Source organism: Typopeltis vanoorti, chromosome 18 (genome assembly GCF_054136105.1).
Source record: "Typopeltis vanoorti isolate ZY-2024b chromosome 18, IOZ_Tvanoo_1.0, whole genome shotgun sequence".
Taxonomy (NCBI): domain Eukaryota; kingdom Metazoa; phylum Arthropoda; class Arachnida; order Uropygi; family Thelyphonidae; genus Typopeltis; species Typopeltis vanoorti.
Genome location: NC_143566.1, coordinates 52,337,305 through 52,358,647, shown reverse-complemented (window position 1 = coordinate 52,358,647; position 21,343 = coordinate 52,337,305). Strand labels below are relative to the sequence as shown.

At 39.3% G+C, this 21,343-nt stretch overlaps 1 protein-coding gene across 3 annotated transcripts in view; it reads right to left on the bottom strand.

Annotated features, from left to right (window-relative positions):
• LOC150096671 (lactadherin-like) overlaps positions 1–21,343 on the bottom strand; it is a 331,206-nt gene that overhangs the window by 152,156 nt on the left and 157,707 nt on the right. For all 3 annotated transcript variants that reach the window (XR_016549807.1, XM_090408188.1, XM_090408189.1), the window contains one exon: positions 17,177–17,321. Coding sequence is in view for 2 of the 3 variants with exons in the window: in XM_090408188.1 (XP_090264314.1) it covers positions 17,177–17,321 (145 nt within the window). In the remaining variant the exon portion in view is untranslated. The remainder of the gene's footprint in view (positions 1–17,176; positions 17,322–21,343) is intronic.

The following is a 21,343-nucleotide window of genomic DNA, read 5'->3' as shown; positions in this document are numbered from 1 at the left end:
TGAAGTATGAGGACAGACTGAGAGAATGCAAATTGCAGAGCCTAGTGAATACAAGGAAGGTGGGGGATGGGGACATGATCAAGACACATAAGTTAGTAAGAGATAATTACCCTGATTAATGTGGATGAGATTTTTCATACAATGTCTGGAGACATGGGGAGAACGAGGTCATTTCTAACAGCTGTATAAGGAGGGTGCAAGTAAGAGGATGGAGGAGGTGAGGAGTACATATTTTGCATGGAGAGTGTTGGGTGATTGGAATGCATTCTTGAAAGTGTGGTGAGTGCAAAGGCAGTGATTGCATTTAAGTCAAGGTATGATGAGGTGTGTGTGTGTGTGTGTGTGTGTGTGTGTGTGTGTGTGTGTGTGTGTGTGTGTGTGTGTGTGTGTGTGTGTGTGTGTGTGTGACCTCCCACAATGAGTCTATTGACTCCATGGAGGTCTGATGATGATAATAATAATCAGAGGACTTGAATAGACAAAGTGAATGGACACAGTCATGAGGTTAGCAGTTAAATGTTGCATAGTGTAAAGTTTTAAAATTCAGAAAAAAATATGATAGGATGGTAAGTATACAACTGGAGATAAATCTTGGAGTGATGGTGGACAGGGAACTAAAATTTGTGGGATACATTGCTAAAATTGTGCAAACAACACAACGAATTCTGGCAATAATGCAGGGACACTGACTCATAGACATAAGATTATGGTTCTGCTGCATAAAGCCTTGATTAGGCCACATATCGACTCATGCACAGATTTGGACACCTGGTTATTGCTAGGATGAAGAGACATTGGAAAGGATCCAACAGCAATTGACTATGTATGCAGGAAGATATGATAGAGACATATGAATTGGTATAGAGTTTTTGTCAGATTAACACCGAAAAGGTTTTTCATAGAGAATTGTGGGAGATTGGAGCATAACAAGAGGTTATCCCTGGAAGATGAATACTGAGCAAAGGAATGAGAAGCAGGTTTTCTGCATGAAGAGTAGTGAATGATTGGAATACATTGCCTGAGAGTGTGGTGACTGCAGAGAATATTTACATATTTAAGGTATGCTATGATGAGCTATGTCCGCGCGGTTAGCCTAGTGGCTTTGCGCTTCGCAACCATATGCCTGGGGAAGGAATGTCCTAGGTTCGATTCCCGTCGGAGACGTGAGGAGCTGAAGGATCTTCCTCAGCCATAGCCAAGTTAGCCGGTCTTGGGCGTGGGCAGTAGGGTTTTTTCCGCCAGTTTATCTGGTGTTTTTCATCCCGCAAGCAGGCAAACCGGACCCTTGAACACACAGGGATACAGTCAAGAATACCTTGAGGCATAGGAGTGACCATTCTATCCTCGTATTTCGGTTACGAAATCCAAGCATGCTTGGAAGGTGGGCCTTAAAGGCCTGTTAAAGCCATTGGGATAGATAGATATGATGAGCTATGAAGTATGTGGGAGGCACCTACTCCATAACTCTCTGTCTCCACCACTTAATCCACCAACTACAGCAAACTGCCACCACCATCATCATCTACACCAACTACTGCCCACCACCATTACTAGTAATTTTTTTCTGTCTGTAAATTGTGTAGATATAATGTGTTCTCAAGCGACGTGCAACCACATTGCCCTACAGCTGCGAGAAGTGGATGAGGGTTAACGCATCAAAGGCAGGTGTGGTTAAAGAAGTGAGCCCAGCAGGTGGAGAGGATGTTGCAAGCGGGAACATTGAATGTTGGAAGCATTACTGGAAGGGGAAGAGAGGTGGCAGATATGATGAGGAAGAAGAAGTTGGACATTTTATGTGTGCAGGAGACAAGGTGGAAGGGGGGGGGGAAGGCAAAGGAACTGGGAGATAGTTATAAATTGTTCTACTGTGGAGCGAATAACGAGGGAAGAAATGGTGTAGGAATTGTGGTGTGTGGTAGAATGAATGGTGAAGTACTGGAAGTGGGTAGAAGGAACAACAGGATCATGCGAATGAAACTAAGTCTTGGAGAAGAGCGGGTGGTCGTATTATATATATACGCCCCACAAGTTGGTTGTACAGCAGAGGAGAAAGATGAGTTCTGGAACGTGTTAGATGAAGAAATGAGGGAACTGGAAGAAAATGAGATGGTGATTGTTGGAGAAGACTTGAAGAGAAACATAGGGAGACAGAATAGAGACTGTGAAAGGGTGCATGGTGGCCAAGGAGTGGGAATGATGAACCAGGAAGGTGAGAGGGTTGTGGACTTTGCAGTAGCATTTGATCTGGCAATTGTGAACTCATTTTTCTACAAGATGGAAGAACATTTGATAACATTTAGGAGTGGTAACAACAGTTCACAAATTGACTACATTTTGACTAGAAGAAAACATCTTAAGTTGTGACAAATTGTAAAGTAATTCCAACAGATCAAGTAGCACAGCAACACCGACTGCTGTGCACAGATTTTAAATAAGATCGAAGATAAAAACCTCTGGATGCCATGGGATGAAGACAATTAAGTGGTTTTGCTTAAAAGAGGAGAGTGTGAGGAATCGTTTTAGGGAGAGAGTGTTAGAGAGGATTCCGGATGGACTGGAAAGTGTACAAGATTGGGGGAAACATAATTCAAAAGTAATCCTGAGCTGTGCAATCGAGGTGCTTGGTGAGACATCTGGAAAGATTAGAGAGCAGAAGGAGGGTTGGTGGTGGAATAATAATGTACAAGTGGCAGTGACAGCTAAGAGGAAGGGAAAGCAGAAGTGGGATGAGTCAAGAGTGGAAGAGGACAGAGAGGTGTACAAAGAAAGCAAGAAGCCAAGAGAGTTGTGGCACAGGCGAAGGCCATGGCATATCAGGATCTGTATGATCAATTAGAAACAAAGGAAGGACAGAGAAAAATTTACCAACTAGCGAAATGTAGAAATAAAGCAGCAAAGGACATCTTACATGTGAGGCAGATCAAAGACGCCGAAGGAAGAGTATTATGGAGGGATGTGGACATAAGAAACAGATGGAAAATATACTTTGAGGGACTTTTGAATGAGGAAAATGCAAAGACTCACAGAGAACATGGGCAGCCATCTGAGGGGATGGTGCAGAACATCAGTAGAGTGGAAGTGACGGAGGCCATGAAGAGGATGAGGAATGGAAAATCGGTGGGCCTCGACAGAATTCCAGTGGAGGCATGGAAGGCGCTGGGGGAAGAGGGAATTGACCTGCTGTGGGATCTGTTCATGAAAGTTTGCCAACAAGAAAATATATCCGAGGAATGGGGGGAGAGTACTCTTGTCCCCATCTACAAGGGTAAAGGGGATGCACAAGACTGTAAAAATTACAGAGGAATAAAATTGATGTCCCACACAATGAAAATCCTAGACAGGGTTCTTGATGGTAGAATGAGGAAGGAGGTGGAGATTGCAAAGGAACAATTTGGCTTCATGCCTGGTAGATCAACAACAGATGCTATCTTTGGGTTATGGCAGATGATGGAAATCGAGAGAAACAAAGGGAGCTACATCTGGAATTTATTGATCTGGAGAAAGCATACAACAGAGTGCCAAGGCAAGAAGTCAAGGGAGAAGAAGGTTCCGGAGAAATATGTCAGGTTGGTGCGGGAAATGTACAGAAATGTGAAGACAAGTGTTCGGACCTGTCTCGGACAGACAGAAAGTTTTCAAGTACCAGTTGGCTTGCATCAAGGGTCAGCATTAAGTCTGTTTCTGTTTAATATTGTGATGGAGGTGGTAACAGAGGAGATGAGAGAAGATGAGCCTTGGACAATGTTGTATGCAGATGACATCTCGCTGTGTGCAGATTCAAGAGAAGAAGCGGAAACTAAACTGGAAAGATGGAAAAAAGTACTGGAAGAGAGAGAGAGGTATGAGACTGAGCAGAAGTAAGACAGAGTATATGTGTTGCACAGTGAGCGGCGGCCAGGAGACAGATCTGGAGCTGGAAGGAAATGTCATCAGGAAGGTGAGAGAATTTAGATACTTAGGTTCAACAGTGGAAGAAGATGGAGGAGCTGAGAAGGAAGTGGGATGCAGGATACAAGCAGGTTGGAGGAACTGGAGGGAGATAGCTGGAGTGTTATGCGATAAGAGGGTGCCGATCAATCTGAAAGGCAAAATCTATAGGACAGTAGTGAGGCCAGCCATGACATATGCTATAGAAACTGTGGCCCTGAGGAAAAATAACATCAGCAGGATGGAAGTAGCAGAGATGAGAATGCTTAGGTGGATGTGCGGTGTGACCAGAAAGGATAGTCTGAGAAATGACTATGTCAGGGGAACAGTGAAAGTTACGAACTTAGGAGCAAAAATACAAGAGGAACGGTTGAAATGATTTGGTCATGTGATGAGGAGGGAGGACGAATATGTGGGAAGAAGGGTAATGCAGATGGATGTGCAAGGAAGGCGGAAGCGTGGGCGGCCAAAGAAGAGATGGAGGGAGCTGATAGAAGAGGACTTGAGGATGAAGAACTTGATGTGGTGACAGCCCAAGACAGGAAGGTGTGGAGGAGACTCATTATCAACAGTGATCCCACTTAAGTAGGAGAAGCTGCAGAAGAAGAAGATAATGTGTTCTCAAGGCCAATTTGTCTGTATGTGAGATGAAAAACCTGAGTTTTGAGGAGAAAAAATCCTGCTATATGGGATCGACTAACTCACTTTCAGTTGAAAACACCCATATAAAGAATTTAAAGATAAAGATAAAAAAATATAAAGAATTATAATATAACGATAAAGATATAAAGATTATAGAGATAAAGATATAAAGAATATAAAGATAAAGATATAAAGATAAAGAATTATCTCAAACATGATTTCATTGATTCAATGAAAAGAAGGAACCGAGGTGTCCAAATCTGGGTACAATAGTCGAGATGAAGTCTTATCAAGGCTCAGTACAGAGGTACAATAACTTGCTTGTCTCTGCTCGTCAAGGAATTTTTCAACAACCAAGTGAGATGATGAGCTGATTTAGCCACTTTTGCAATGTGCCTCCTAAACTTCATCTCCCTATCCACCAACACTCCCAAGTCCCTGGCCTCATCAATCTCCTGGAGTACAGTTCCACCAACGTGGTATACTGCTGCTAATCTTTTCACTCCAAAATGTATAACCTTACATTTTGTCACATTAAATTGACATCCATTCTCCTTAGCCCAGACCTCCAATCTATCCAAATAATCCTGCAAGATTTTGACATCTTCTGCATTCACTATTGCCCTATCCAACTTTGCATCATCAGGGAACAAATGAACTGTTCCTCTTAGATCCTTCCCTATATCGTTAATGAACAGATTAAACAGCAGTGGTCCAAGAACAGAACCCTGCAGCACACCACTAGTCACAGGCCGTCTTTTGGACTCTACTCCTGAATAAACTACTCTTTGATATCTCTCCATCAACCACCCTCCTATCCTTCTCACCAACCCTATATCCATTCCCATATGTTGTAGTTTACAGATTAGAATTCCATGTGGTATTCTGTTAAAAGCCTTTGCCAGGTCCAGCAGTATCACTGTATACCCATTACCCTTATCCAGTTCAGCCGTCACCTTGTTATAAAACTTGAGCAAGTTACTGAGGCATGATCTACCCTTCACAAAGCCATGCTGTCCCCTGTACAGTATCTCATTTTCATCAATCCATTCCTGTATTTTTCCCTTGACTACTTTCTCCAAGACCTTGACAACAACTTCTGATATGCTGATTGGTCGGTAATTTGCAACCGTAGTCTTGGATCCTCCTTTATGCAGTGAAACGATTTTCCCCTCTTTCCACACCTTCGGGACTAAACCAGATCCGAGACTCAGATTAAACAACATGGTCAAGGGCACTGATAATTCCTTAGCCGCTTCACGCAAGACCTGCGCCAGTATACCATCCAATCCCACAGATGTATTCACATTAAGGTTCTGTAATAGACTATTCACCTCCACTTCATTCATCACAATTCCTGTATAAACTAATGGTTCCTTCATTATTTCAATGTCACCACCTGGATGATATAGTTTTGCAAAGTGCTCGCTCAGTAACTCCACTATATCGACTGATTCAGTGACCTCCTTACCATCGTCATTCCTTAAAATCATTTTTCCATGTACAGTTTTTTTCTTGCTTGCAGCATATTGAAAGAACTGTTTGGGATTCTCTTTAGACTTTAGATTATGAAAAGGAACATAGCTAGTTTCCTTTCATAATCCGCTTCTGCTTTTTTTACCACACCTGTTACCCTTCTGGCCTGCACTTTATACCGTTCGTGTGCCTGCAGGTCACCCCTTTCTTTAAATTCCCTCCACAGTTGTTTCTTTTTTTGCAGCTCAAGCTTAAGTGGTGTTATTCATCCATTTAACCCCTACTTGTTTTACTATTTGGACCCTAGGTATACAATCAGCCATAACCTCCTGTAAATGCTCCTTGAAAAGGGTTGAGAGTTAGAAAGTTAGAAAGATTGAATGATAGAGAGTATATGTTGCGAGATTCGGAAGTTGAATTGGATTGGATGAGGCAAGAAATGAAATTAAGAAAATTCGGGTAAAAACTATTAAAATAAATAATGATGGCATGAAAGAGTTAATGAAAGATGAGCGAGTGGCGTTGTATGGTGACTCCATTATTAAAAGTGTGTTGGAGGATAGAATGTATAAGGTATGTTTTCGAGGTGCTAAAATGAGTAGAGTGATTGAGGCATTGGTTATGAGGCAGGAGAGAGCAAAAGAGTAAATAGTATTAATAGATAAAAGGAATGATTTGAGAGAGGACAAAGAATGTGTCAGAATGGATATCAGGAGGCTGCTTAGAAGGATAAAAGAGAATAGCGTGACAGGAAGGGTAGTTAGCGTGTTGCCTAGGTATGACTGTGGTGAAATGAGGCGGAGAGCAAGGATTATGAATGATATGCTAGCTGAAGTGCGTGAGGAGATGGGAGTACAGTTTGTTAATGTGTGGAATGAGTTTGAGGGATGAAGTGAGCTGTATGGGAGCGATGGACCACATTTGAGTGGTTATGGTGTGAGTCGCTTGGAGAGACTGCTGCTGGAAGGTAGAGAAGTGAATAGAGAGAATGAATCAGATTTAGTGGGAAGTGATGTGGAAGAGCAGGAGAGTAAGACAGGAGAGATTGAAGAAGTGGTTATGAATGAGGAAGTGAGTGGTATGAGTATAGAAAATGAGAGAATGGGTGTGCAAGAGGAGCAGGGAAACGGGGAGGCTCAGGGTGGACAGGGGTACACAGCGTGAAAAAGGTGGATGCTCCAAAAGGAGGTGAGAGCATGTGTAGGCAGGAAAGGAATGGGATGACCAGGGATCAAGAGGAAACAGTTGGAATTGAAAAGGGTTCTAAAATGAAGAAGCAGAAAGGGAAATGGCCTCAGTCTAGCATGGAGAGATCACATCGAGTGAGTGGGATCAGTGGAATTAGCTGTAGATCCAGAAATGAGCTGTTGTGTTTGCATACCAATGCTAGAAGTATAAGAAACAATGCAGATGAAATGGTTGCACTAATTGTGTCTGTTCACCCAAAGATTGTTGGAATAAGTGAGACATGGTTGGAAGAGGATGACATCCTGACAGGAATAGAGATGGAAGGGTATGATGTGTTTCGTGAGGACAGAAGGAGTAAAAAGGGAGGGGGGGGTGTGCTATTGATGATAGAGAAAGAGTTATGTCCATATAAAGTAGAGATGCAAGAGGGAAATAGTGTCAGTGATTTTGAGGCAGTATGGTGTGAGATAGCGGTGAAGGGAATCAAATACTTGGTGGGATGTTGTTATAGACCAGGTAATGTGGATGGTGGTGATAATGAAATATACAATCAAATTAGCCAAGTAAATAAGAAAAGGGTTGATCATTATGGTTGATTTTAATTATGGCAATATAGACTGGAATGATGAGATAGCAACTGGAAGTAAAGAATATGAGTTTCTTGAGTTTTTGAGGGATAACTATCTCAGACAGTATGTAACAGTGGGCACACGAGGATTGAGGGTCTTGGATTTGGTCATCTCATCAGAGGATGTAATTATAAATGAGGTGTCAAATTAACAACCAATTGGTGAGAGTGACTATGAGGTGATTACCTGGGTAGTTGCCAGCAGTGCGAGGACCCCTGTGAGAAAAGGGTATATGAGGAACTACAAGGGAAGGGGGGGGGTGATTATGTAGAGCTCAGGAGACAGCTTGCGGGTGTAGCGTGGAATGAGGAGTTAGCTGGAAAAGAGATCAATGCAGCTTGGGGGATTTTCAAAAACTGTTTAGTAGATGCAATGTCTAAATGTATTCCAAGGGCGAGAAGGTTAAATAAGGTGGGTGTGAGATGGATGAATAAAGAGATTAAGCATGCGATACAGAGAAAAAGGGCATTGTGGAGGCAGCATAAGAGAAGTGGAAATAACCAATTCCATGAGTTCTACAAAGACCAAGCAAGATGGTGACTTGGTTGGTGAGGGTAGCTCAAGAGAGGTATGAACAGCAGTTCACTAATGAAGCCAAAAAGAATTCTAAGGAGTTCTTTCGATATGTAGCCAGAAAAAGAAAGAATAATTATGGAAGGATGACATTGATTGGAGAAAATAGTATAAAGACAGCTGATGCAGAACGGTGGAGATACTTAATGAGCAGTTCATAAAGATCTTTGAATCTTGTGAATGTAAGATTCACTTCATGGAGGGATTGAGAGCAGGTGATGAAGGGGAGGAGAGAATGACTGTAGGTGAGCAAGAGGTGTATGGGGAGTTGAGTAAACTAGATGTTAATAAGGCTGTGGGACTTGTAATATATCACCATGTATTCTGAAAGAATGTGCCAGTGAGGTGACACCTGCCTTGACATATTTTTTTAATAAGAGTCTTGCACTTGGTCAAGTTCCTAAGGAGTGGAAGGAGGGCAAGATTGTGCCACTTCATAAAGGAGGTGATTATACTCAAGCATCAAACCAGAGACCTAGCTGTGTGTCAGGTGTTGTGGTTAAGTTGTTGGAGAAACTTGTGAGAACTAGGATGCAGAGTTGGGTTGACAACAATGGTATTATCTTTGATGGACAGCATGGATTTGCTAAAGGGAGGTCATGTTTTAGTAATCTACTTAATTATTACAATAAGTGACTGCTTTCTTGGACAGAGGAAAAGGATACACAGTAATATACTTGGATTTCGCAAAGGCTTTTGATAGAGTACCTCATGATAGGTTGACAGTCAAACTAGAGCAGATGGGGTTGGATATTAGATTGGTGCATTGGATTGGAGACTGGCTATCTGATAGGTATCAACAAGTTGTGTATGGGAAAGGAAAGTCACTAGTGGAGTGCCTCAGGGGTCTGTTTTAGGTCCATTGCTGTTTAACTTGTACATTAATGATATAGGTGAAGATTTAAATGGAGATATTCAGTTGTTTGCCGATGATGCAAAGTTGGGACAAACCATGAAGTGTAGTGAAGATGTTGTGGCCATAGAAGACTTGAATAGATTGAGTGATTCGGCATGGAAATGGGGATGTGAGTTCAATGTTGCAAAATGTAAGGTTTTAAAATTTGGAAAACAAATTTGGGATGTAGAATTTATGCTTGGTGAGAATATATTGTTGGAGGTAGAGGAAATAAACGATCTGGGGGTGATAGTGGATAAGGATCTAAAATTTAGTGGACACATCGCCAAAATTGTGAAGGCAACCCAAAGTCTTCTGGGAATGATGCGTAGGACACTGACGTGTAGAAGTAGGGAGATTCTTGTTCCGTTGTATAAGGCTTTGATTAGGCCACACATGGACTATTGTGCACAGATTTGGTCACCTGGTTTTCAGAAGGATGAAGAGATGTTGGAAAGGGTCCAAAGGAGACTGACTAAGGTAGTTTCTGACCTCTGCAATGTTGAGTATGAGGAAAGATTGAGAAGATGTAATTTGCAGAGTCTAGTGGAGATAAGGAAAAGGGGAGATATGATAGAGACCTACAAGTTGGTAAGGGGTTTTTATAAGATCAATGGTGGAGAAGTTCTACAGAGAATAGTGGGAGATCAGGGGAGAACCAGAGGTCATCCCTGGAAACTGTATAAAGAGGGTGTGAGTAGGGGAGTGAGAAGCAGGTTTTTTTTCGTGCAGAGCTGTGAATGATTGGAATGCTTTGCCTGAGAATGTGGTGCCTGCAAAGAGTTTGACTGTGTTTAAAACATGGTATGATGAGCTGTGTGTGTGATAAAAGGACCTCCCAGATGAGTCTTTGACTCCATGAGATCTTGGGGTGGTAATAATAATAATAATAATAATAATACTCTCTGGTGTCTGTCAGCCATTCTCCTCCCTAACAACTCATGTTGCCAGCCAGTTTCATATATTCCTATTTCCTCTAACTAATACACATCCACTCCATCAATTTTCTAATGACAGAAGGAGAGGAATTTGCAGGTTAGATAATTTGAGGGTTGGATAACTCAAGGTCCAACCCTCAAATTACATGACACCGTACTAGAAGTCAGTTTTCAAACTAACACATTCAAGGATGGGTTAATTGAAGATTTGTAAATTTGAAGGTCAAATAATTGAAAGATCACTGTAATTTTGATGTGGTATTCTCTCAAATGCCTTGGCAAAGCCCAGCAGTATCATGGTGTAGTTATTTTCCTTTATCCAATTCAGCTGTTTCTCTATTACAAAATGTGAGTAAATTACAAAGATAGGACCTACATTTTACAAAACCATACTACCTGCTCTTAGCATATCATATTCCTATTCACATATCCATGAATGCTAACTTTAACCAACTTTTCTAATACCCTAACCGCCACTACTAATACAGTCATCCCTAGACTTAAGTCCGTTCAAGTTACATCCGTTCGAATATATGTCCGTGATCCCATAAAGGAATAAATAACATTTTTGGCTATACTTTTAAACAAGACGCAAGTGAGCGTAAAGTCAAAAGGTTTCTATTTAGCAACAATGCATTCAGCGGCAACCTCCCTCGGCAGTCGACACATGTCTTCAACAGTTCTTCTGTTGATTTTGTGTTTTTGAGAAATACGTCATTTGTGTATTTATCGTTAAATATTTCATGATACTTCGTGCAACACAGTCCCTACATTCCCAATCAAAAAACCTAGTGAAGAATCAAATAAACAGAGGTGAGTGTTTGAACTTGAAACGAAGTTGCAAATTATAAAGCAACATGAAGCTGCTATGCCCATCAGTATGATCGCACATGACTTCGGATGATCTCATTCTACAGTGACAACCATCTTGAAAAATAAGAATAAAATCATAGAGGCTGTGAAAGATCTGCTTCCATGAAATCGATAATAGTGACGAAGCAACGACAATGTCCTATCGGTGATATGGAATGGCTACTTGCATCATGGATAGAGGACTTGAACCAAAAGCGCATACCCCTTAGCATGGCCATAACAGCTAAGGCACTAAGTCTCTTCATCATGTTGAAGGAGAAAGCAGGACCCAATTATGATTACAAATTCAACAATTCTTCCAGTTGGTTCATGAGATTCAAACAGCATTTTGCACTGCATAATGTGAAAATGTAGGTGAATCTGCAAGTTCTGATTAGAAGGCTGTCAAGGAGTATGTGGAGAAATTGGATAAAATTATTACGGAGGAAAATTATTTGCCACAACAAAGATTTAATATGGATGAGACCACCTTGTTTCGGAAAATAATGCCCGAACAGATATTCATCCACAAAAAGCTAAAACTTATGCCTGGTTTCAAAGCTCTTTAAAGACACGTATAACGATTCTGTTAAGGGGTAATATAGCTGGATATAAACTGAAACCATTTGTGATATGGCACAGTGAGAATCCGCAAGGCTTCAAAAACATTAGGCAGTATACTCTTAAAGTTCATTATTGGAGAAATAAGAAGTCGTGGATGAATCAAAAATTGTTTGTGGATGCTTTAATCAACTATTATGCGAGTGATATGGAAAGCTACGAGGGTGGTCTGAAAAGTTCTCAGCCTAACAATGAAAAAACAAATTTATAATTTAAAAATTATTTTTATTTTTCAACATAATCTCTCTTAAGACTAATACATTTATTTCAGCGATGCTCCAGCACCATTATTCTGTCTCTGTAGCGGTTCTCAGTAAGATCTGCAAAATACTTCTCTACAGCTGCAATTACCTCTTGATTCGAAGAAAAACGCTGACCAGCAAGGAAGAGTTTTAGTTTTCAGAAGAGATAGAAGTCAGAGCGAGCCAAATCTGGGGAACAGGGTGGATATTCCAACAATTTACAGTGCAGATCCCTTAATTTTCCCATTGCCAAAACACCTTTGTGGGCAGCTGCATGTCCTGACAAAAGATGATTTTTATCTTCTGCAAACTGGGTCTTTTCTCACGAATTTTTTTGTCTACTCTGGTTAAAAGATCAGAATAATATTCCCCAGTTATTGTTTTGCCCTTTTCAAGATAATTAATAAACAACTTTAGCATCCCAAAACACCGATGCCATGATCTTTCCTGCTGATGGAACCAACTAACCGGCTTCTGTCCAGTGTTTTGACTACTGTTTGGATTCTGGTATGTAATGGTGAATCCAAATCTCTCCATAGTAATAAATCAATGCACAAAATCAGTTTGATTCTTGTTAAAACACTCCAAGCACTGTTCAGAGATTTTCATGCGAGTGCGGTTTGATCTGCTGTGAGCAAGAATGGCACCTATCTTGCGCAAAGCTTTTTCATTTGCAATTCTTTATGCAAAATATATCCTACACGTTCTTTTGAAATGCCTATAGTCTCAGTATCGTGCACTTTGACTCACCAGTCATCCAATACCATATCATGCACTTGATCAATGATTTCTGGTGTTGTTGCACTTTTAGGATGTCCTTCACGTGGATCATCTTAAAGGCTGGTACAGCCACGTTTAAACCCGGCAGCGCATTTCTTAATTGTAGAAAATGAAGGAGAAGAGTGCCCATAAACTTTTATGAACTTAGAATGAATTTCTTTTGGCGTTAAACCTTCTTTTACAAAGAATTTTATAACTGCATGATACCCAATTTTATCCATTTCAGGGGATACAGACAACACTTTTGCTTCAGACAAACAAACTACTTGATAGAATGACTTGCAATTTCACATGAATGCTTATGACAGATGTACCAACTTAGGAAAAAAGTTCTTGCCAATAGTGTTGCCATCTATGGTCGAGGGCAAGAACTTTTCAGACCACCTCCGTATTGTGTGAAAGAAAGTGTAGAATTTAAAATATTATTAATTGGAGATAATGATCAAGGTCATCCACCTTACACCAGTGATCTTCACCAAGTTCACGGTCATGCTTCTCCCTCCAATCAATACTTCATTGATCCAACCAATATATTAGAGAATTCTTGCAGTGTTTAAGGCTTATTATCTACAGAGAACCTTTTCAAAAGCCATTTCTGTCACTGAAGGAAATGACCAAACTCGGATGCAATTCTGGAAAGCATTCAATATTTATCATACTATTGAAAATATTGCTGTGGCTTGGGACAAAGTGACCTCCCAATGTATGAGTGGCATATTGAAAGAGACATTAAAAAGGTTTGTGCATGATTTTGGAAGTTTTGAAAAAAAAAAAAAAATGAAGACCTTTGTAAATTGAGTGAAGAAACAGTGTGCCTAGCAAACAATCTGAATCTCGAGGTGAATAATGATGCATATTTCAACTCATAGAAAGTACCCCTGAACCACTGACCAACAAAGAATTGGTCGAAATGGATGAATGTGTTGAAGAAGAGGAAAAATGAGAAAAAGAAGAGGGAAGAGAGAAACAAGTAGAGGTAGTTAAACAATTTACAATGAGGCATCTTGCAGAAATGTTCTCTGCAATTAGAAATGTTCTCAAAATGGCTGAAGACAACCCCAATGTTGAACCCTACTTATTAGTAGAAACAAAAGTGCATGATGCGTTTGCTTTATATAAAAAATTTATGATGAAAAGAAGAAGAGGTATAAACAAAGCACATTTTCATCAATTTCATCAAGTTTATATGAAGCTTATTAGCTCTTTATATTTAAGTAAAAAAAAAACAATTGTGGAGGACGATTTGGGTGATTATTCTCCTGTTTTATAGTGGCAGTAATGCACAATACAGTTTTATAATACTGTCATTTTAATTTAAAAATTAAAATGATAGTATGCTTATTACGGTTAAGTCCCTAAACCCAATAACTTTGTTGATTTAATGTATTGACTTACGTCTGACTGACTTATGTCCTGCTGGATGGAACGGAAGCGCAACATAAGTGAGAGATGACTGTATGAGAAGTGGTCTGTAATTTGCTATGTTTCTCTTGAAACCTCTTAAATTTATATAATAGAACTATCTTGCCCTCTTTACACTACCTCAGGAACCGTGCCAGAACCAAGACTCAGATTAAAGGGCTTGTTCAGAGATATTGCCAGTTCTCCAAATCCACAAATGTTTTCATATTGATATTTTTCAATATGAAAACCTCCTTCCAGTTTGTCTATCTGATGTTCACTGTCACATTGGCAACCACAATATCTCACCTGGATGATACACCCTTGCAAAGTGATCAATTAGTAACTTCCTTTTTCTTCTGTTTCTGTCAGTTTCCTACTATTTTTCTGTCTATTTCCTACATATGATGGATTCTTATAACATATTTTTGAAATTGAGTAGGATGAGGATGAATAATTGATGGACTAGCTACATTGATGACTGGCTAATAGAAGGCAATAGTTGTGTAGGGAGAGTGCAATGTTCCAAAAGAGAAAGGTGACTAGCTAGGTACTACAGCATTCTGTTCTGGGACCACTGCTATTTATTTTACATATGGACGGTATAGATCAAGATTCGAGGAGAAATATTCAATTGTTTGCTGATGATACAACCATGAGGACATAAGATTGGAGGGAGGATAGGGCACATGGAAAGATGGAAATGGAATTTTTATACAGTTACTAAGGGGTAATTACCCGTACAACATGTAATGGAGGCAACCAGGGATAGGAGTGCTGGATCTGGTAATAGCATTAGATGTATCCATAACCAATGTAGCCATTACAGTTCTATCACCACTTGTAGAGTGGTGATAGAGCTGTTTAACTTACTAAGTTCTATGCGAGTAGTGACGATTTGTCAGAGAAGCACTAAACTACTTGTTGGTAAATATGATGTGCTGTTGTCGAATTTAACTTTTCTTTCCATCTGAGAAAAGCTGAAATAGTGCTGTACATGAGAACTGATTAAGGTTTCAAATCCTGAAATGTGGATTGTCCTACATCACATCTCCAAAGTTGCAGCAAAAAAAAAAGAATTTACAAAAGTGAAATGCAGACACCTGAGGAAATATGAAATCCTACATACAAACTTCGACGAAACCATGTGGTTTTAGTAAATTTATCATCACAAGTGCTCACTAAAGAATAGCTACAATACCTACAAAATAGATAACATACTACATCTCCCCATTACTTCTCCTTCCTCTAATACACAGGAACACAACATTACCATTTCTATTCCCTATGTCAGAAGAAGTACATCAAAAAAGATAGCCAAAGTATACTAATGAAACATGGCCTTCACACCACATTCAAACCTGATGTTAAATTAGCAACTATGATCAGCTCGCTTAAGGACAAACTTAACCCGCTAGCACACCATGTATTGTATGACGTTCCTTGTGACTGTGACTTGGCCTACTATGGGCAGACAGGAATATTTGTTAACATCTGACTGGAAGAACATAAAAAATACATTTGCTACCATTATTATGGCAATTCAGGACTGACAGACCATGCTTTGGACACCCCTTCACACAGGATTAGATGGAAGAAAACCAATGTGCTATTTAGAATTCATTACAGATACGAAAGATTATTTTTTGAGTCAGCCATGGCTATGAAGAATTCTCCTAATCTGAACAAATATGGTTGCATTAATTTGCCAAAAATTTTGGAGACTTTTTAATTTAAGAGCAACTTCCACATAGCTACATAGCTTAAAAATTTTTTTTCCCTACAACATTAGAGGGTGACAAAATAGGACTTTAGACCTTTTGTCCTTTACATTTATATTGTTTCACTTACTCACTGTCACATATACATGCTGTGTTGTGCTCAGATGGTGCTGATTTGAAATTCAGTGAAATATAAGCAAGTTAATAAAACATATTTTTATAAATTAGTGTGTTTGGTGTTGTTAATACTGTTAAAAATGTCATGAATAATCAACACCTAAGTTTATCTATTAGATTAAATCAGATTATGAGATGAAATTAGCTAAGCAGGACAAAGAAAATCCTAAAGAGTTTTTACTGTGTTGGTGAGTAAGAGAAAAATTATTATGAAAAGATAAATCAGTGTTTGCAGACCAAGTAATTTTATCAAGGCCAGTTACCACTGGGATCATGATGAACGAATGCTAAAATTAAAGGATGAATGATATTAATGCATCAACAACAATCAGGGTTATATCTTTGCAAGACGTAACTTAGGTCACTTTTTTATTTAATAGTCAATTAAATAAAACAGCTAAAGCAATTAAATAAAAATATGTCAAATAAATCTTCACTACACTATTCACTAAACTATGAAACTGTGATTTGTATTTCATTTGAGATGTAAGTTGACATTACACAAAAGTATTTCTTTATTCATAAGATTTTCACTCAACATATATGCATCGTGAATATGATTTTAAAAACAGAATATCAGTGTGAAGATGGACAAGTATTTTACATGATGCAGATATAGAATCAAGAGCTGCAATAGTGTGTGTTATTATATCTAGTCCTAGCAAGTTTCGTAAAAGGCATATAAAAAAATACAATTAATCTCGATGAGCAGCATTAAGCAACATTACTTACTGCAATGGATTATTATTATTTTTTCCTGACCTCCATGGAGTCATAAGACTTATTGTAGGTCAACACTAGACAACACAGAGTCTATCATACTATTCCTTAAACCCATCAGCCATTTGCACTTTTATCATCATCTCAGGCAAGGAATTCCATGCTCCTACCTCTCCATGAAATAACCTTTCTTTTTTAGGACACTGCACCTCCATATACAACTCACTCGATCCTATCAGTTAACCATCCCTGCAACTTGTTATAATATTATAATGTATGTTGTGATAGTGAGTTGTTATAATGTTATGATGAAAGTTGTGACAGTGAGTTGTTATGATGGTGTTTGCTGTGGTAAAAGTGAACTGTATATCAACAGATTCACAGAAACCCTTACCTTTTTGTGGACATCCTATCACTCCAACTCGCATGCTAATGCGTCCTTTCCATCCTGTGGGATGAATTCGTATGTAACGAGCTACAAAAGGTTGGTTGAGATAATGACGCCGTTCAGTATTCTTATCCATATTGCCTCCAAATTCCTATACATATATTAAACATTCAGAAGTGAAAAAACATTTATATAATAGTTTCATAGTTAATACATGAAATTAATGTTGCTAAAGATTTAAATAAACTGAAACTCTTTTCTATAATAGTAAATCTTATCTATAATATATTTGATTTTGGTGCTGATAATGGCACCAAAAAAAAAAATTGATATATTTGATATCATCACCTTCCTGGTTATCGATTAGACTAAATGTTCCTTAATTATAATTTATGAAATCTTTTCTTTCCTTTCCTTTCATTGATAATAACAGAGTATCACAGTTTCATATGATAACTGACCAGAGAGCTTACGGAAATACATCCGGCAGCGTTTATGAGTTGCCCTTTTCATACGAAAGTTTTATAGTTTCTGGGTTTGAAATAATGCTGCATTTAATATCCACTTAATTTTTATAAATTTTGCATTGTTGAACTGAAGCTTTTTGGCTCTTTATTTTAGTAAATACTTTCACGCACAAACTGAGAGTTTGCTTATGAAAAATACACCTCTCTGACTATAATAAATTTAGTTTAATCGTTTATCCAAGTGTGAGCAAACAAAGTTTGCGCCTGAAAGTATCTTCAGGACTGGGGTAAGATGGTACAACATCGGGAAACTCGTTGCAAAGGTGGAGCAAGATAACATCACTCCTATCTCAGTATCTCCCATAATGCAAAACACATCTCCTTGCAGATATGTATAATGTTATGCATTAAGGGAAGGGCCACTACCCAGACTAGTTTTGACCTTTATTGAGGTCTCTATTATTATATTATTATAGTATATATTAAACTAAATTTATTATAGTCTAACCAAGTGAAAAATAAACTTTCAACATCTTTCTCTAAATCCAGAGTAATTTAATAAAAAGGTGGCACACCGTTTGGCAACTCCTGTAGGTAGAGATGACCTTGCTAATGCTTCTGCCTGGTATCTGTACTTGGGCCTGGCTCCCACTGAAGAGACCTCAATCACAAGAAGATGTGTTTTGCATTATGGGAGATACTGAGATGGGAGTGATGTTAGTTTGCTCCACCTTTGCAACGAGTTGCCCGGTGTTGTACCACCTTACCCCAGTACTGAAGATACTTTCAGGTGCAAACTTTGTTTGCTCACACTTGGATGAAGGATTAAACTAAATTTATTACACCTCTCTGACGTTTCAAGTTCCTTAGTATTGCAAGAGAGTTTTTGTTCTCTTAAGGTTTCTTCTGAATCTGGCTCCCAGTGAGGGGGGGGGGACTTAAGATTTCGGGGTAGCAGTGCCTTAAGAGAGCAATTTGAGTCTCCTGGGAAAGTGTTTTCCGGTGTGGCCCGTGAGGGGGGGGCCCTTGTTGGTGTATGCTTTTCCCTGGAATATGAGCGGTTCTGCTCAATGGGAGGGTGAGCCTGTCACTGAGTGGAACCAACGCTGCGTTGGACGATCTTTCAGTCACTCGTAGGGAGTGATCAGGGGATCACCTAATTTTTAGAGTGGGCTTTTACTTAAGTTCATCCTCAGAGACCAGGCAAAAACCAATAATTTCAAAACAGCTGTAAGGCCAGTGAAACCTTATCAAAATGGACCAATAGGAGGCAAATATACGGATGCTTGATGGCAGTCGTGTCACCTATTAGGTACGGCTAGGGCAACTCAAAAATGCCGGAAAATGTATTCCAGTAAGTTTGCTATTCAATTCCCATAAGTTCGCTGGTCAATTTTCATACGAAACTTTTATAGTTTCTGTATTCAGCTTGGAAATAATGCTGGATTTAATATCCACTTAATTTTTATAAATTTTGCATCATCTAACTGAAGCCTTTTGGCTCTTTATTTTAGTAAATACTTTCAGACACCGAGTGAAAGTTCGCTTACGGAAAAGGCACCTCTCCAATGTTTCAAGTTCCTTAGTATTGCAAGAGAATTTTTGCTCTCTTAAGGTTTCTGCCTGGCCTCTGAGGATGAACCAGTAAGTTCGAAACAGCTGTCAAGCCAGTGAAACCTTATAAAAATGGACCAATAGGAAGCGAATATACAGGCGCTTGATAGCGGTCATGTCACTTATTAGGTCCGACTAAAGCAACTCGTAAACGCCGGCGAATGTATTCCCGTAAGCTCTCTTGTCAATTTTCATAAGAAACTTTTATATTATCTATATTCGGCTTTGAAATAATACTGGATTTAATATCCACTTAAGTTTTATAAATTTTGCATCACCGAACTGGATCCTTTGGCTCTTTATGTTAGTGAATTATTAATAATTTATATATGCAATATTTTGTGTGTGTGTCTGTCCTATAAGTTGCTAGGGTGAATTATAAACAGCTTTTACACATTTATTTTCTGCAACTGAAAATCTGAAAGAGGATGTTTGGACAAATGTATTTAGTTAACGTGTTTGGTATCACCATTCTGGCATTCTGGTGAGCATGTACTAGCATTTGTGGGAGGGAGCATGTTTCTCATTATGATGGATCCTTCAATTGTTTCTAATTGCACTAATTATTGCTAAATTATTAGCAATAATTAGTGCAATAATGGGCAAATCCAAGGAGTCATTAGACTCATCGAGGGAGGCCCCAAATTATATTCATCACAACTATTCGACATTCATACAGTATCTATCATACCTCGACTTAAACTCATTTACTGTCACAGCATCCACCATAGACTCTGGCAGCCCATTCCACTCATTCACCACTCTAAAAGTAAAGAACCCAGCTCTAACACCTTTACCAACCACACTTTTGCCCAGTTTCCATGGATGTCCCCTAGTCCTCCCACAACCAGCCCTGTTCTCAAAAATATCTTCTGAATTAATTTTATAGAAACCCTTCAGTAATTTGAATGTCTCAATCATATCTCCCCTCCTCCGCCTATCAACCAATTTTTGCAACCCACAAATCCTCAACCTGTTCTCATAAGGTTCATTCCACAGACCTGCTATCATCTTGGTCACTCGCCTTTGGATCCTCTAAACCTCCTCCCCAATAATAAGAAACCTAGGTGACCAAATCTGGGCACAGTAGTCGAGATGGGGTCTTATCAAGGCTCGATACAGAGGAACAATAACCTGCTTGTCTCTGTTTGTCAACGTATTCTTCAGCAACCAAGTGATTTGATGAGCTGATTTGGCCACTTTTGCAATGTGCCCCCTAAACTTCAACTCCTTATCCACCAACACTCCTAAATCTCGTGTCTCATCAATTTCCTGGAGTACAGTTCCACCAATGTAGTAAACTGCTGCTAATCTTTACACCCCAAAATGCATAACCTTACATTTTGCCACATTAAATTGACATCCATTCTCCTTAGCCCAGACCTCCAATCTATCCAAATCATCTTGCAAAATGTTGACATCATCTGCATTCACTATTGCCCTACCCAACTTTGCATCATCTGCGAACAAATAAGCTGTTCCTCTCAGATCCTTTCCTATATCATTAATGAACAAATTAAACAGCAGTGGTCCAAGAACAGATCCTTGTGGCACACCACTAGTCACAGGCCATCTTGTGGACTTTACTCCTGAATAAACCACTCTCTGATATCTCTCCGTCAACCACCCTCCTATCCATCTCACCAACTGTATATCCATCCCCATATGCTGCAATTTACTGATTAGAATTCCATGTGGTATCCCGTCAAAGGCCTTAGCAAGGTCCAGTAGAATCACTCTAAACCCATTACCCTTATCTAGTTCAGCCGTCACTGTGTTATAAAACGTGAGCAAGTTACTGAGGCATGACCTACCCTTCACAAAACAATGCTGTCCCCGATACAGTATCCCATTTTCATCTATCCAATTTTGTATTTTCCTCTTGACTATTTTCTCCAAGACCTTGATAATGATTCCTCTTATGTTTTCCCCTCTTTCCACCCCCTTGGGACTGACCCAGACCCAAGGCTCAAATTAAACAAAATGGTCAAGGGCACTGATAATTCTTTAGCTGCTTCACGTACGACACGAGCTGGTATACCATCCAATCCCACAGATGTATTGACATTGAGGTTCTGTAATAGACTAGTTA